General features: G+C 34.0%; 1 protein-coding gene across 3 annotated transcripts in view; it reads right to left on the bottom strand.

The window, feature by feature from the left end:
* Positions 1–16,420, bottom strand: part of CDH10 (cadherin 10) — a 98,924-nt gene that overhangs the window by 17,920 nt on the left and 64,584 nt on the right. For all 3 annotated transcript variants that reach the window (XM_086741963.1, XM_086741962.1, XM_086741964.1), the window contains exons 3-6: positions 15,417–15,711; positions 6,826–6,945; positions 6,049–6,216; positions 766–953 (exon numbers count right to left, since the gene is read on the bottom strand). In XM_086741963.1, coding sequence (XP_086598089.1) covers positions 766–953; positions 6,049–6,216; positions 6,826–6,945; positions 15,417–15,711 — 771 coding nt within the window. The remainder of the gene's footprint in view (positions 1–765; positions 954–6,048; positions 6,217–6,825; positions 6,946–15,416; positions 15,712–16,420) is intronic.

Here is a 16,420-nt window from a genome sequence, read left to right as displayed (position 1 = left end):
ATTATTCTATACTTAAGGAGATTTGTTTTAAAAGCTAATATAAACAGTACTTTGTGTTAGAAATGCTGCCTGAACTTTTTAAAAAACACATCTCAAAATCCCAAAGAAAAGGACTGAGAGACTTCTGGAAGGGAAATTGTTGAGGAGCAGGAGAATGGCATTTTTAAGTGTTAGATCTTATACCACTGAAAGTGGTCTGACGTGCAAGACAGACGGAAGAACTAAAGCTAGCTCTGGAACAGGGACACCATCATTATTAACTGTTCATGTGTTAGCCAGCTGACATGTTGGAAACAGGAAAAAAACAATATAGCTTGAAACTCAGCTGTCGTGGGTGTGTTTGTGTTCTGGCATGCACTGGTCACCTAAGTTGATGACAACCTCCTAGATTAGGAAAACTGATGTCTCACAGTAGTGAGTGAACTGCGTATTGCTTGCTGAAGAAAATAGGTTACGTTAATACTAAAGAAGCCTGTATTTGAAGTCACAGAGATAATTAGTATTAACACATTGAGGATGGTCCATTTTTTACATACTTCACTGGAAATAATGTTCTAAACCTATGCTGCACCTCAGTTATTGTTACCACCTGTCATTTCTAGTTCATCTTAAAAGGAAATAGTACGGTTCAGTCACTAAAGGGGGATGCTTGCAAGTGCTAAGTAGTTACAACTCGTTATCACATGATCTAAGCACTTTTTTTTCCAATGAACATTTGTGGCACAACATTAACACCAAAATTTAGTGAATGTTGTTAATAGACACCTTTTGCACAGTTATGATGCCTTCCTGTGTGTCCTCCTGTGTCACAATATCAAACATATCAGTCCCATCGCCATCTATAATTCTGTACTCTACTTCTGCATTTTTTCCAGTGTCTGCATCTGTGGCTTTGACACTGCCAATGGCTGTCCCAACTGGGGAGGACTCGGGAATGCGGAGGTGGATGGTACCTGTTAAAGAGACAAAGAGCCACTCAGGAGCCCTGTAAGCCATTACACATGCATTAAGTAACATTATGTTACAAAATAGCTGATTACGGTTTTTTTTGTGTGTGTGTTTCTTTTGTTCTAGAGAATTTGCCATTTGATACTGGGAGAATGGGCAAAATGTGAGGCAGAGAACTATGCAAGGGAAAACTTTGGGTACAAGATTGAAAAAATAATCATAGAAAACAAAAATAATCAGAAAACAAAATCATAGAAAAAACAGATTTGAAAAGGACTTCTATTCTCCTGTCTCAAAGAATAATCAACTATGTCTGTACTTTTCTTGTCTTATGTTATTCCTGAAACATCATCTGGAAAGATTACTCTCTGTTCTTTCAAGCTTCACTCTGCTTTTTTCCCCTTAATATCTAAAGTGAATCTTTGGGATACATTTTATATCTGTTTTATCATGGAAGCAATAAAAAGAACAGAACCTCCTGACTTTGCTGGCCATTTCTAAGAAATTTCAGCATTCAAAACTAGATAGCTAGGTACAACATTACATAAAATTGAATGACATCTTAATGCAGGGATAGTTTTTTGAAAATCCACAATCAGAAGGTGTGCCTGTGCTTGTTAAAGCAGTTGATTCATACTTAAGTAAGGCTTATGAACATTGCAACTTTGGTTTTGTGCTACTTTCTCTAGTTTGGTTGTATCCCTTTATTGTGGTGTCATACAGCTGGTAAAAAAAAAAAAAACAAACATAGGAATAAAACTGTCATAATTCAGACATGCTGCAATATATTGAAATAAATACTTTACCATATATTTTAGTATTCTATGTCTTAGCCTTACTGTGAAAACTGTAAATAAAGGTTGAGATCTCTGGTCCCATCTGTCAGAACATACAGTAGGAAAACATGTAGGACAAATAATGCACTATGAAGAATTATCAGAAGAAGATTTTAAAAAGAATGCAGATACAGCTGTCATTCCAGAAATGAAAGTTAAGTCATCAAAGCTCTACTGAAAAACATTTTCTTCTCTGGCCTTACTTAGGTGTTCCAAGATTTGCCATTTTGCTTACGGACTTCTAAAGGGAAGTAAAGTGAATTAGAAAGATAGTTCATTTAACAGTAACACAAAAGTGGAAGTGGACGTTGTAAGGATCAGCAACCACAACAGGAAAAACTTGAACAGGCTACCCAAAAGGCAGCACATAGCCACCTCATTACAAATAAGAAGTACAGAAAAGTCCATGAAGGGAGTTAGTTTTGTGTAATCAGAAAGAACCGTGGCGAAAGAGCAGTGGCAAGACATTATGGGAAGGCCACTGGCAATATGATCTTATCGTATCTTCAAGGAAGCATAGGTGTGTCATATCAGGATTATAATTGTATTTTAATAGAGTATATTACAAGCCAGTTACAGAGTGACAAAGAAACTCTTTTTGGTTTTGGGAACACTCACTGAAAAAAAACCCTTATTATTCATTGGGATATTTGAGACTTTGATTCTACAGAACTAGTTTTTTTTCTGCTCCCTTATGTTATATTTCGTCAAACCTAAAAAAAAAAAGAAGCAAAAACTAAAAAAAAACAAACATGTTCACATATACTTTGTAATTAAATGTTGAATGAAAAATATTTAAATTTAATTTCTTTATATAATTTTACTTAGATAGGTTTTGATATGAAACAGATATACAGCAGCAAAATTAATACTTTATGGCCATATACACTCCACATTCTATTTATATGAATTTATTTTTTGCTCAGTTATATTTTGATGTTTCAGTCAAGTGATTTATCTTGCATTTGCTCTGACATTTTCATTACCTTTCTCTAATACCTAAATCTGTGTACTTTGCTGCATTAGTATATAATCTCTCTGTAATCGCCTAATGGCTAAAAAAAAACAGAAGTAAAAATATCCCCTGTTCCCATTAGTATTTATTCATTACTATGTGAGACTATGGTGAAAGACCACTTTTTTCCCACAATTATTATTTATATGTTACGATTAATTTTATTATGTGTCGTATTCCCCACTTTTTTTTTTCTGAAGTGCTTAAAACTACATCCCCAAGCTATGCCTTGTGGACACTACTTTGACTCCCACTGTGATATTCAACTAACTAATTTAGTCCACAAAATGGTAAGAGATCATATCTTGAATTGCTAGTAAGGTAGTGGAAACAAAGAGTGAAAATAAACAGAAACATGTCATCTGAAAGATAATTTTATGTCTGACCTATCCATTTATAGAGATCTCCATCATAGTGTGAGACACTTAATTTCATTATTTTTGTCACTGAAGACAGTGAATGCATTGGGTAACTATGGGATGCAGTGCAGCTTTATATACTGTGTCAGAATACAAACTACACCAAAATTGAATTATTCTTGCAAAATTCTGTCCTCAGTCCTTTTGCTCTCACTTCTTTTCTTCCTCAGGGAGAGTAATTTACTATTTACATTCATTCCAGTGAAAACCTTTTCCATATACTAAGGAGAGTGGAAATCAGCTGGAATATTAAAGTCTACACATTTGTGTCTGGAAATACTTCAATCAGTCATATGAAATGAAAAAGCAATCTTATTCATGTTTACACTTCTTCCCATTTACTCTTGAATAGGCACATAATGCAAAGGTAAATGTTTTTGTAGAGTAATACTGGCTATAGTCTAACAGGAGACATGGGCTGCCATAACTCAGATGCACTGAGTTTCAGTCACACTCAGGCTCCTAAGTCCATAAAACACTTTTTTCCACTTATCGTTGATCAACACCATCTCCTTATTTCTGAGAACACTTGTAAATATTACAGTTGAAAAAGAGATAAAATATCTGAGATCTCTAATGGCCTTTCTGTGCAGAACCTTGATAACATTTTAAATTTTATCATGTTTCCTCAGAAGAACAGATACTGCTACCTATGTGATTTTCAGGTCATCTTTAAGAGGAGAAAAATATTCTTAAGAGTCTTTGCTCTATAATATAAACAACAGAGGAATTAATGGCTCTTCTGTTTTTTTTTTTAATAAAAGATGGTAAAATACAATATGTGAAATTTTCCACAATTTCAATATGAGTTTCTTGTGGGAGAAGTTTAATCTGTAAGTTCTGAAACATTTTATTGAAACATGTAGCTGTAATCTGCTTCCGAGTCCTGTGAAAACATGATGGACCTTTTAATATTTTTCCTGGTAATTTATAAATCTGATATGAATATGATTATCTCATGAATCTAATACACATCTGTTTTTAATTAATGGAACAGAATAAGAATAATTTAACTTAATCAGTATCAATTCCAACAGTATCATTTAACTCTATTAAAATTTAGAATCAATATAATGTCTATTTGCACTCTGAGATTAAATATGAAGATTTTTTAAAAAGGCAATAGCTACTTTTACTTTCATATATCTAGTAAAATTAGTTACTTTTATAAATGTTTCAGTTTTCATTTCAAGTGAAACATACATTTATATCTAGCAAAGCTATTGACAGAGAGAAGGCAGAGATAAAAACAAAACAACACCACAAAACTCTCCCATGAGAGTAAGACTAAAAGTTTCTTTAAAGCAAAAGTCACATCTGATTTACATTGACATTAGCAGAAAAACGCAGAGATATTTCTGGGATGATACATAAAATCCTCACATGACTCAAATATGATGTTGCCCAATAAGTCATGTAAAATAGTCTAGACAGTTGGTTTCATCATTCTAAGGATTAATTTAACACATTCTTTAAGAATAAGGAAAAAAAAAGAGCATAAATATACACATTTGATGCTTATATGCTGTATTAAATTTAACTGTTGAAATTAGCTTTTCTGTAAAGCTTTGAAAACGAGACAGCTTTGAATAGTCTTCCTCAATAGATCCAGAAAGGAGTATTACAGCATTCCTCATCTACACAGCACTGGAATTACCATAATCCTCTATATACAAATGAGAACAATAAAAATAATAAATCAAAAAGTTGTGGAAATATGAAGAACATGAAATGACACATTAACAATACGTTCTGTCCAGAATAGGGCCTATGTGGAAATGCACAAACTCTAAATGCTCAATTTTTCATGATTTTTCTATTTTGAGTGTGTGTATGAAATCATGTGCTGATAAACATCGTGGCTAAACACATATATATTAACTACAATATTAAATTGAACAAAATTATTTACTCCATTTGTGCTATAAAGAGCATGTTAAAATCAGAATAATATGAAGCTGATTCTGTTATTTTGAGCCTGAAGGCTGATCATCAGTAACTACTGGATTCAGTAGAGTTATACAGAAGGAAAAATGAGTGATGGGTATACTCTAAATTCTTTAGCTATTAAGTATGTCTAAACCATCTTGCAAATACTACAACTTCAGTATATGCAAAATATTTCAAATGTGTTTAAAATGCTTAACCTTTAAGAAGTTTGATGTTACATAGTTTAATATTTCCATAATATGTAGAGACCAAGAATGTTTTTATATTTCAGTTTGAGGATACAAAACCTTAAGAGCTGTACTATCAGAAGTTAAAAAGCATTATAAAAATTTTTTGTAAATTTAAGCTGTAAAAAAGTTAAGTGCCGTTTACTTTACTTTGGGAGATTTTCTATTAGGTTTTGTAGCACTGTAACTGGAAAAGTACAAATCTGTTTGATTCTCTTAAAGTAATTTCTTTTCCATGTTCTTCATGATTAAATATTTAAGCAGATACTACAATTTGAACATTTCTGCATGTCTAGAATTAATACATGTTTTGTTTTCCAGTGGGGGAGTAGGTAGGATTTAAGCAATAGGTAAGGGAAAAGAACAACATTGCTTTAATGCTCTTATGAGTCCATCTACCAACGCCTCCTATAGTACTGGAACGTATTCCAGGTTTGCTGCAGTTATACTTGACCATGTAACTGTTTTCCTAACAAACAAATGCTGTAACATTTAATATACTTCTTTAATAATAGTGAGCAAATCAGTACATAAGCCTTTTGTTCATGTGTACCTTATAATCAAGATTTACTTTAAATTAAACCAGATGGTGACTGCTTAACTCTTTAGTTTGAAGCTCTTACAGAGCCAGGCAACTATTAAATGAAGCTTACTCTGAGGGAATCGAGGTGGATTGTCGTTAACATCCGTCAAAGTGATGTTCACAGTGGTGGTCCCTGATAATCCACCCATCTGGCCTCCCATGTCCTTTGCCTGGATAACTACTTGGTAATGCTCCCTGTTCTCTCTGTTCATGTTTGGCAAAGCAGTCCTGATGATACCTTAAATAAATAAAGAAAAAAACAGTATTTTTTTAATAAACTCTTTATTTTTGATGTGCAGCAATGTGCTGCATCTTTTATTGTATTAGCCTGTGAAATATATTTATAAAATATCAATTTCAAGTTTTAAAGTACAAATTTTTGTTCCTAGGCTTTATAAATAGTCTTCAGGACAGGCTATCTGTTTGTTGAACAAACCTTAGTTCTATATCACAACTCCTTTTCCAGTTTAAATTTCACACTAAAAATTATTCAAGATATTTATACACAACACTCATGAGTAGAAAAAAAAAAAATAACTTTTATTAGTCCAAGTAGAACCATTAAGAAAAAAAGGAACATTTTTCTTGCCTTTATCAGAAATGTTGTAACTTAGATTCCTAAGATATCAATAGTACCACTGTAAAGTTACTTATGCTTCATAGTGTCAGCTTAAGTTTTTATACTTATTATAGTAATTATAAATTAGGAGGAAAAAAAAACAAGGAATACTGTTTCCTTTCAGTTAGTTTTTAAAATTATTTTTTTAGGTGATGTATGATTTTTTTTTTAAATGAAAGCAAAAGTCTACAGTTTGTGGTAAATTGAAATAATGACAATTTTCCTGACCTGTTTCTGGTTCCACAGAGAAATATGGCTGTCCCTGAAGTATGCTGTAAATTATTCTGGCACTGTTTCCATATGAAGGGTCATCGGCATCAGTAGCTGTAACTTGCACCACAGAAGTACCTGAAACAGCGAAAGTCAACTTAGTTTCACATGGTGCTAAGTGGAGGTCCAAGAACATAAATTTCCATTCGAGTAGACCCCGAAGAAAATTTCAGCTAACATCAACTGGAGTTTTCATACTTATTTATGTTCTTATAACCAACTTCAGGTGCATTCTTCCTTATTTCAGGATCTCGTTCTGCATAAATTGAATCTAAACAGCCCTAATCCCATAAGCATGATTTTAGCAAAAGTAAACTGAATTCTACAATTATTTCATACTTATGTACACAATTCCTCTTTTCAGAAGACTTATTTGTTTTTATTACAATAAATATCTGTTTTCCATTACCTACAATAGAATTTTTTTTTTTTTTTGTCCAATGATGTGAAACTACACATGCAGGAACATAATTGAGAAGGATGATTAAATAGCTAATTGGAACTTGGAAAAACTCGTCATCAGTTCTCCCTACTGTCTAAGTGTTAATGCGGATAAGATACTACCAGAAGAAATAATGCCATATGGACTTTGAAATCTGCTGGTTATTTAGACACCAGAAGATTTTTTATTGTTAAAGACTGTCTCTAAATTTTAGTGAAATATACCAATCCTTCAATCATGAAATGTTTACCATTGCGTGTACCATTTCTTGCTGAATCAAAATAATTTCTACATCCTGTTCAACTCTTCCACCAGAGAAATAAAGTGTCAACAAGGCTCTCCTCTATTCTACCTTCATAAAGCACAGGTATTATTTTAAGTATATAGGAAAGAACTGAAAAACTGAGGAAAAGAAAATAAATCATTGGATGCATGTGATTGGTTAGCCACAGGCTATTCTGAAGATCAGAAGACTTTCAAACCTGTTTCTCCTTTTATCTCAGTTTTTTCCCTCCACCAAAGATTGCCAAACACTGTGAGATAAAGCACTTGTAAATCCAAGACACTTGGCACAACTATTTATTCCCTCTCACAGTTCAACTACGTTACATATTTATTCTAACATGCATAGAAAGGCAAATAGAAGTAAACGCTAAGCTTCCTCTGTTTGTTTGGGATTTCATTACATGAGGATAAATCTGCTTTTAGCAAGTTGGTTGTTGAATCATGCAAACAATTGTGCCAGTGTCAATAGAGTGTGCCTAGATGTTGAATATGAGATGAGTTGTCAGAAATGTTCAGTTTGCAACTGTTCTAGAACAGAAACGCTTGCTTCAGTGAGTCCCTAAAAATACTTGCATCTCATAAAGAAGGCATAATAGGCAAATTCCTGCTTGTATTACTACTGAATGAATGGAATGAATCACTGATTTAACAGAACAAAGCCCCAAACACAAAAGAAAATATTAAAAAGGTAAAAAATTGCTACACAAGTATAATGAAAAAATAAGATTAAAATTATGAACACTTTCCACTGTACTTATGATTTCTTTAGTGATCATCTAGACTAGGGCTGAAAATGAAAATCTGAACATCTTTAAAATACAAGAATATAGGGGTGGTAGAGCTGTCCTAAAAACTTAATCTGTTTCCAATTCACAAATGTCTTATATCTACAGCTACACTGAACTCAATTGTTTGATATATTTCTATATAACTATTCTGTTAAAAGATACAGAGGCTTTTTTGATTATTATATTTAAGTTCTGAGGAGTATTGCCTTGATTCTGAAATGCACTTTTTGGACCATCCTAGTATGTGGCAAACTGCAGTGCTAGAATGTATATTTGTTCCTAAAGAATATTTGCTCCAAAATAACGAAGAAGTGTTGTGTAAAAGAAAGATAAGAACAAATAATGTTCAGTAACTTAAGCGCTGTGAGTAAAAAAAAACAAAACAAAACAAAAAACAATAGGAAAAAAAAATCAAACTACCCAGTACATCTATCAATATGGCATTATCTGAGTAAAGTTTACAAATCCTCCATTTTATATCCATAAAAACAGAGAACAGTCATCATCAAGGATCTATCGTGACAACATAATGTATTTATCAGAAAAGTCTACATTGCAAACCCATGAAAGGTGATATTTTATCTCTATTACAAGTAACTGAATTGTTTCTAATTTTCACATTTCCTTCGTATGTTCAAATTAGTAATATTTATTAATAGGTCAATTGTATGAGATTTTAAAATTTCATTTTAGTTTAAAAAAAACATGCAGGATTAACTTGGAAGGATAATTTGGAAGAAAACTGAAGAATGTATTTAATAGCTTTAAAATAAATTTTTAAAAATCAATTTGTAATAATACATGTCTAATAGTTACTACTGCCTCAGTTATGAGTGTCATAGTATACATAATATTAATTAATGCTATTTCAATACACATACACATGAAACAGAATGAATCATATCAGCTATCCTTCTCTCTAGGTGCAATGAGCACAGCTGCATAAATACCCAATAAAATCACATAGTTCTTCTGAAAACTATAAAGTTGATCCAGTTCCCTTTAAAGTCTGTGGGAAGAAAGTTAGACCTCTTAATTTCATCACTATCACATAGTGTGATATAGTCAGTATGTTGTGCACAGGGTAACGTATACCCCACTACCCAAATGCAGTAAGGATGAAATGTGCTTTTTAATGTTGCCTCAGCTCTCTGGGGTTTACTGGCCAGCCACTGGTCAGGTACTAGGCAAGAAAAGTGCAAGGGCACCACTACACTTCTGCCTGACATTCAGGATGCAGAAGTCACAACTTTGATCTTTGCTCTTGCTCTTAAGAGGAAGAGGGACATGCTCGCTAGGCTTCAGCTGAGGGATCAGCGATTCCTATTAAAAACCTGACAGAAACCACCCAAATGAGTGAACAGAAGGAGTATGCCAGTGTATATGTGTATCAGTTATGTTGTGCCCATCAGTTGTCAAACCATTAGCTTGTTTTGCTTTGCTTCAGTTAGCTGAAGTTACTGAAAATCACTGATGCTCAATACTACAAATATATTTTTTGCTTTGGTCTGAAACCTGGACCAGAAATGAAAAGGCTGAAGATACCAGTTATGCCAGGATTTAAAAACTACAGTGTGGCTGTGCCTTAGTCAGCACTACTTGGTCGGGCCTCACTCTGTCTTCTACATAGGCACAGATTGCTTCTGATGAAGTTGGTAAAAGTCTCTGGTTTTCAGGATCCAAAGCCTAATCTGAACTCCACAGAGGTGCATAAAGGAAGCAGTGATAATATACTGGAGAATATGACACCAGCTATGTTATTAATAAGACCTATAAATTCTGTAATTTTCTCCTTGTATACTTGTAAATTTAATTATGCAATAAACTAGAATTATAAGGTGGTGAGCTAGGCCCCAAAAAACCCAGTCATTTATGAGATTATTTTAGTTCTCAGAAGGTATATTTTAACATAATTTTAATTATAATGTTTCAATCTCCCTAGGGTCTGAAACTATAATAACAATTAATATATTTGGCTCTTTTTAATGTGCTCCTTGCAAGCATCTTCAAACACCGTACAAGTATTAATGACTTTGACCTCACAGTGCATTTTTTATGTAGATGCATTAGATAAGAATCACTGAAGATAATTAACTAGGAAAAAGAACCCACAGAATATCCATTGTAGAGCTGAATTTGAAACTTATATTTCCTTTTCCTTACTCCCAGCTGAGTTATGTGATATTTAACCAGAGCAAGTACCCTCCATAGTAAATTATCCATACAAACAACAAGTGAAATTAATACAAGTTTTCTGCTCTTTCTAGCATAAAAGAGAGGAAATAATGACACATGTTCTCCCCTGAAATAAACTATTTTGATGCAGCAGAATAACAGAGAAGAAGTGGAAAGGGCTGTGTATTCAGAGAAGTTGATGTCAGAAGGGTCTTTGGCTGCATGGTACTCCTGTAACTTGGAAAACTGTAACGTGGAAACAAGCATGTCAGTGGATATTTCCAATTCTTTTAGCATGTCCCTTTTAAAGAAAAGAAAAGTTGTATCCTGGGGGTTTTCTGATTTTTTTTTTAGTTTTTTCCCTTTTTTGGTTTTGTTTTTATTTTTTTTCTTTTTTTTTGTCTCCTCTCCTTTAATAGGCAGAATTTGTGTGCAGATTGAAATTTGAGTTTGTAAAAAATCTAAAACTATAATATAATAATTTATTTATTTCAAAATATATCATTATTGATATTATAAAATTATAAGTCAGAACATGCAAAAGATGAGAGAACTATAGAAAAAAAAGACTAAAAATAATCTGCTATCACCAGTGATTTGAAACTCAACTACTTCATGATCGCTGTGACCAAGACAGCCGGCAACCACCACTTCACCCAGGAGTCCCTCTCTAATTACAAACAACAAATCTAGGAGGGCATCTTTCCTAGTCAGCTCCCTTCGTCCTTACCTAGAGGCTCTCAACAGTGTTGTTGCCGACTGTAAGCTCCATACAACCCAATGCCTCCCTTACATGCAACACCACCCACTCGCTTTGCCTGCCCTGCCTATCCCTCCTCAAGAGCCTATAACCATTCGTTATGACCCCTCAGCCACAGGACTCATCCCACCAGGTTTTGCTTATGCCAGTGAAGTCATATATCTGGGGCTGAGACAAAGTTTCTAGCTCCTTTGCTTATTCCTCATGCGGCACACACTAGTGTAAAGACAATTCAAATGTGCTCCAGTGTACTCAGCACATTTTGGAAGAGACTGAAGGACCTCGCTAGCACACTGTCCCTCAAGCATTGGCGTGTCACCTCCAGGCTTATCTCTAGTGAGCTTGGTTTTATCCCTTTCCTCCTTCAAATCTAGTTTAAAGCTCTTTCATCCTGCACAAAGGTCCTTTTCCCTCTTTGACACGGTGTCGCCAGCCAGCCTGGTGTCACGCAGACCGACCCATGGTGAAAAACCCCAACATTATGCAAATGACACCAGTTATGGAGTCGGATATTGATCTGCTGGCTCTTCCTATTTCTTCTGTCATCATTTCCTGCAACTGGAATGATAGAGGAGAACACTACCTGTGCTCTTTATCCCTTAACCAGTTGTCCCAAGGTCCTGAAGTGTCTCTTAACTGTCCTTGGACTTCTTATGGCAATGTCGTTGCTGCCTATGTGAAAAAGCAATAATGGATACTAATCTGAGGGTTGTACCAAGATAAGAAGTTTTCTCTTCACATCTTTAACCGAGACACGAGGGAGGCAGCAGACTTCCCCAAGAAATAGATCAGGTTGGTATATTGGGCCTTCTGCTCCCCTCAGGAGAGAGTCTCCTATGAAAATGACCCATCTTCTTTTCTTTATGAAGGTCGTTTTGACACAGGGCATAAACCTACTTAACCTTGGTGACACCTCCAGTCTAGGTGAACCATCGTCCTCGTCATCCTTTGGTTTCAGTTGTAGAGACTCATACCTGTTACGCAAGGGCACCTGGGAAGATGGGGTGGTCACAGAGGAGATGTGCTTGCTGTGCTGGGGGCGAACTTGTTGCTATTCCCCCCTGTCCTCTAAGTTACAGTATTCAACCAATTGGAAAGAGGATAGGGAACCCTCCGTATCACATGTCCTGTCTGCCTGACAGGCCTGTCCCAGGAACACTAGAGTGTGGTTTCAGTAAACTGTTTTCTCTCTGGCTCCCAGTATAGTGCAATGCCATACTATCTTGACTATCCTGGACAATACAGTTAAAATGTTACAGTCCTGATAGAATAGTACTTTTTACAGAGCAATATAACTCCTATGTACTTGCCCAGGTAAGAGCCACAGTAATTTGGCTTTGTAATTTCTCTAGCTGGTACCTATGCCTGACACAATATTTGTATCCTAAACTCTGCTTAATGTTTTCAAACACTTATAAAAGGGTTATGTTTCTATATGCACAGAGGTGAGTACCACTGAAGGAAACATATTCAGTGCAACAGTGCAATTACATCCAAGACTGCAATTTCTCTCTACATTCCTTACATCAATAAGTCTGACACTTTTTTAGCCCATGACCTGGGCAAGAAGTGGGCTACTCATGATACTATAACTCAAAAAAGTAATCTAGAGAGAGTAAAGTAGACCAACGGAGGATTTTTTTCTTCTGTTTTCCTTTTGATGAGGAGGTGCTGTTGTCATAACAAAAATAATTTTTTATATTTTTTTCATAAATTTTCATGTAATTTTCTGTACTAAAAATACTTGAATTGTATGATGTCTGAAAAAGAGATATTACCTTAAGAATATTTTGTAATTAGTTATGTGATATTAATTTTTATACAAATACAAGAAGACTTTTTAACATACTGACTTTAAAATTTCTATTTAATTCTATTTGCCTCAAAAGTTTTATGTAGCTTGTTCTTTTAGAACATTTCTCCCCTTCCTCACTCAGCCTTTAGCTGTGAGATTAGAGTAGATTTGTTAAAGATGGAAAGTTAAATTAATGCTGTGAAGAAATGAATCAACTTTGAGGAATGCCTTATAAAATCACATCATCCACTTATGGACCACAGATGAACATGAGCCTCTAGGGATCAGCCATAAAGCTAAAAGCCATAAGGCTAAAACCAAATTCTACCTATCGGGTAGTCAGTAATCTAGTAGCTGAATGACCACACATTTATAAAATCTAGGAACATGATAACCTAGTGAGAATTCTCTAAATGGTGGTCATTTTATTGACAGAATAAAATCTATTTGTTTCAGCACAACTCTTTTTGCAAGATACAGGTTTAATACTCTAAATACATACAATTTTTTTTTAGTTTTCTATCCATTGGTGTAGTTTTTTGGATATCACATTTTCTTTTTGTCACACTGCAGCAAAATTTGCACTTTCAAAATTTACATGATCTATGTGTACGTACAGATACACTGGAACCTCACATCCTGAATATTTAAAATTATTGAAATAATGTCTTGGATGTTTGAGAACACTTAAGAAAAAGATCCTCTTTATATAACTGAGACTGACAAAATTAAGAATCAGTAGATTATAATGGAATGCTTTATAATAGCATAGTATTTAATGAAAACACTTAATCATTTTCATAAAATCTTTCCAATAATATTTTAAGCAATGCCTTCTGGAATTTATAGAAAGAACATGAAACATAACGTGGAAGCTCTAAGATGTCTTTTTTCAACCCTACTGTAGTCTTGCCATGTGCCTCTCTAGAAAATGAAGCAATGCTCTTTAAAGATGCTCTGCCTAAATCTATATATATTTACTGAAATGCGTGATCCTAGAGAACTGATCAGGAAACTAATAAATCATTTCGTTCTATTTTGGAACAGTAAAGAGGACTTTTCAGTTCTCCTCTTTATGTGAACTAGTTTGATGAGATTCTGGGACAGCCCTATGCAATCATCTGACAGATTTCTTCCTCTTTCTTTTTTCTGTTTTCCTTTATACTAAAAACTGCTTGCTGAATGTTGGGACTTTTAAAAATTATTCAATTACAAACTAAAAGCAGATTGAAATATCTTATTAAGAATAGGAAATTATTGTATTACGTTTCCACACATTACTACACAGCTTTGCTGAGGCCATTCTCTTTCAATAATTATGTATTTTGATGCTCTTCTAACATTTTCCAAAGCCCAGGAAAGTAAGTATTAAAACTTTAATACCTATATATATATAACATGTGAAAACAATGTTTGATCTAGTTCAGACAGTGTTAGTAATCAAAGTAGTAATAATAGCCAAAAGAGGTATTGGATTTTTTGTGTGTTTTGTGAATATTTAGGAATTAGTATTGTATCTGCAGTTGTACAATTAATAAGTGACTATTAGTTTTTTAAGAGACTTATTTTTTCTTTCTAAAGAAAAATTAGTTAAATTAATAATAACTCATATTTGAAAATTATATTATTTATGAATCTGACCAGCCGACATGATCCAGGCCACAACTTTGTAGCCAAGATAGGTACTGAAAATACATTGCAAACAGAAGAAACATTAACTCAAACAGTTGTTTAAGATTCTTGAAGCTGCCATTAATGAATGAGTTAAGGAAGGAATTGCAAGCACAAGAGGGTTTGTCCATATACTGAAAAACTGAAAGCAAAGAGAATAAAGGAGGTGTCTACCTTTGGGCAGTGCATCAACAGCACATGAGTAAATGTGTAACTCTCCTCAGTCACAGAACAAGTGAAAGTGGAGACAGCTCTCCATTCAGTGCTTATCACCACTGGGGACTTCCAGTGAAAATGAAGGGAAAAATTCATTGAGCTTTCAGCAGACTAATTTAGTGATCTTATTCTAACAGTTCTTAAGGAGGAGGGTGATTCACCATTGAATACTTTCTATTTATATTTATATTCCAAATCACTGTAAATTAACAATTTGAATATTCGAAGTAGAAATAGATATCAAATCATAAAAAACTGTTTCCGGATGCAATTCCAATATTTGAACAACCCAATCAAAATGAAAAATGCTTAACCTATGACATAGAATTCTGAACATGATTGCCTTCTCAGAGGATGGGGAAATCATTCATTGAGTAACATAGAGCAGGCATTTTTGCCTCAGTATGAAGCACTCACCCACTACTGACATTTCAGGAACACTAGCAGTGTAAATTTCTTCTGGAAACGTTGGTTCATTGTCATTGATGTCATGGATTTTGATGACAAACTCAGATTCAGGTTCCACTGGTCTCAGTGTTCTTCTATTAATAGCTTGGGCACGGAGGGTGTAAAAGGCTTTCTCTTCCCTGTCAATTCTCCGAGTAGCATGAATGTCACCTGTTTTCTCATCAATTATAAAAAGAGTACCAGCCCCATCTCCTGACAAAATGTATTTGAGGGATCCATCTCCCTTGTCTTGGTCAGAATGAAGCTGAAAAGGAAGGAAAATAAGAGCATTTTATTTAGAAGTAATGAAAAGATTTTTGATTTGTTTTTTTTTTTGTTTGTTTTAAATGTTGTTATATATTAAGTAATCCTGAGTGCAACAAACATGTATAGTACCAACAAAACAAAATAATTTTCAGTCACCATTGACTGATGTCATACTGAGGCATTTGTTTCCTAACTTAACTCCAAGTATCTTTTAACTTGACTGTTGTGGCAGAATTTAGTTCTGCAACAACACCTGTTCTCTGCTAAGAAACCTTTGCACCACAAGTCTTAAAGAAGATTTTTATGTTAATATTGACCTTTTCTTTCCTTGAAGAGATCCCATTAAAAATTCATAACCTGCTGTGCTAGATGTAAATTCACTAAGAAGATAAAGAACATGGCAGAATACATGACAATTAAGGAAACTAGAACAACTAGTTCCATGTCATACTATTTTTTTTTAATTTCATTTCATATCATTTATACTTCTCTTAAAATGGAGAACATTTCATTTTAAGTCATTATCATTTTCACTTCATCAACTAATGTAAATAGCCTGTAGGAAAGAAACAGTTTTATTAAGCATTCAGTATTGATTTAATACCCATTATGTAAGTAATACAAAGCTTAACTTCATCTATTAATGATCTGCAGTACTGTCTGCCTTTAATATATCCGTAACAAAAAAAAAAATATTCAATTATGTT

This window comes from Chlamydotis macqueenii, chromosome 2 (genome assembly GCF_036417535.1).
Source record: "Chlamydotis macqueenii isolate bChlMac1 chromosome 2, bChlMac1.mat, whole genome shotgun sequence".
Taxonomy (NCBI): Eukaryota; Metazoa; Chordata; class Aves; order Otidiformes; family Otididae; genus Chlamydotis; species Chlamydotis macqueenii.
This window is presented reverse-complemented; position numbering and strand designations above follow the sequence as displayed.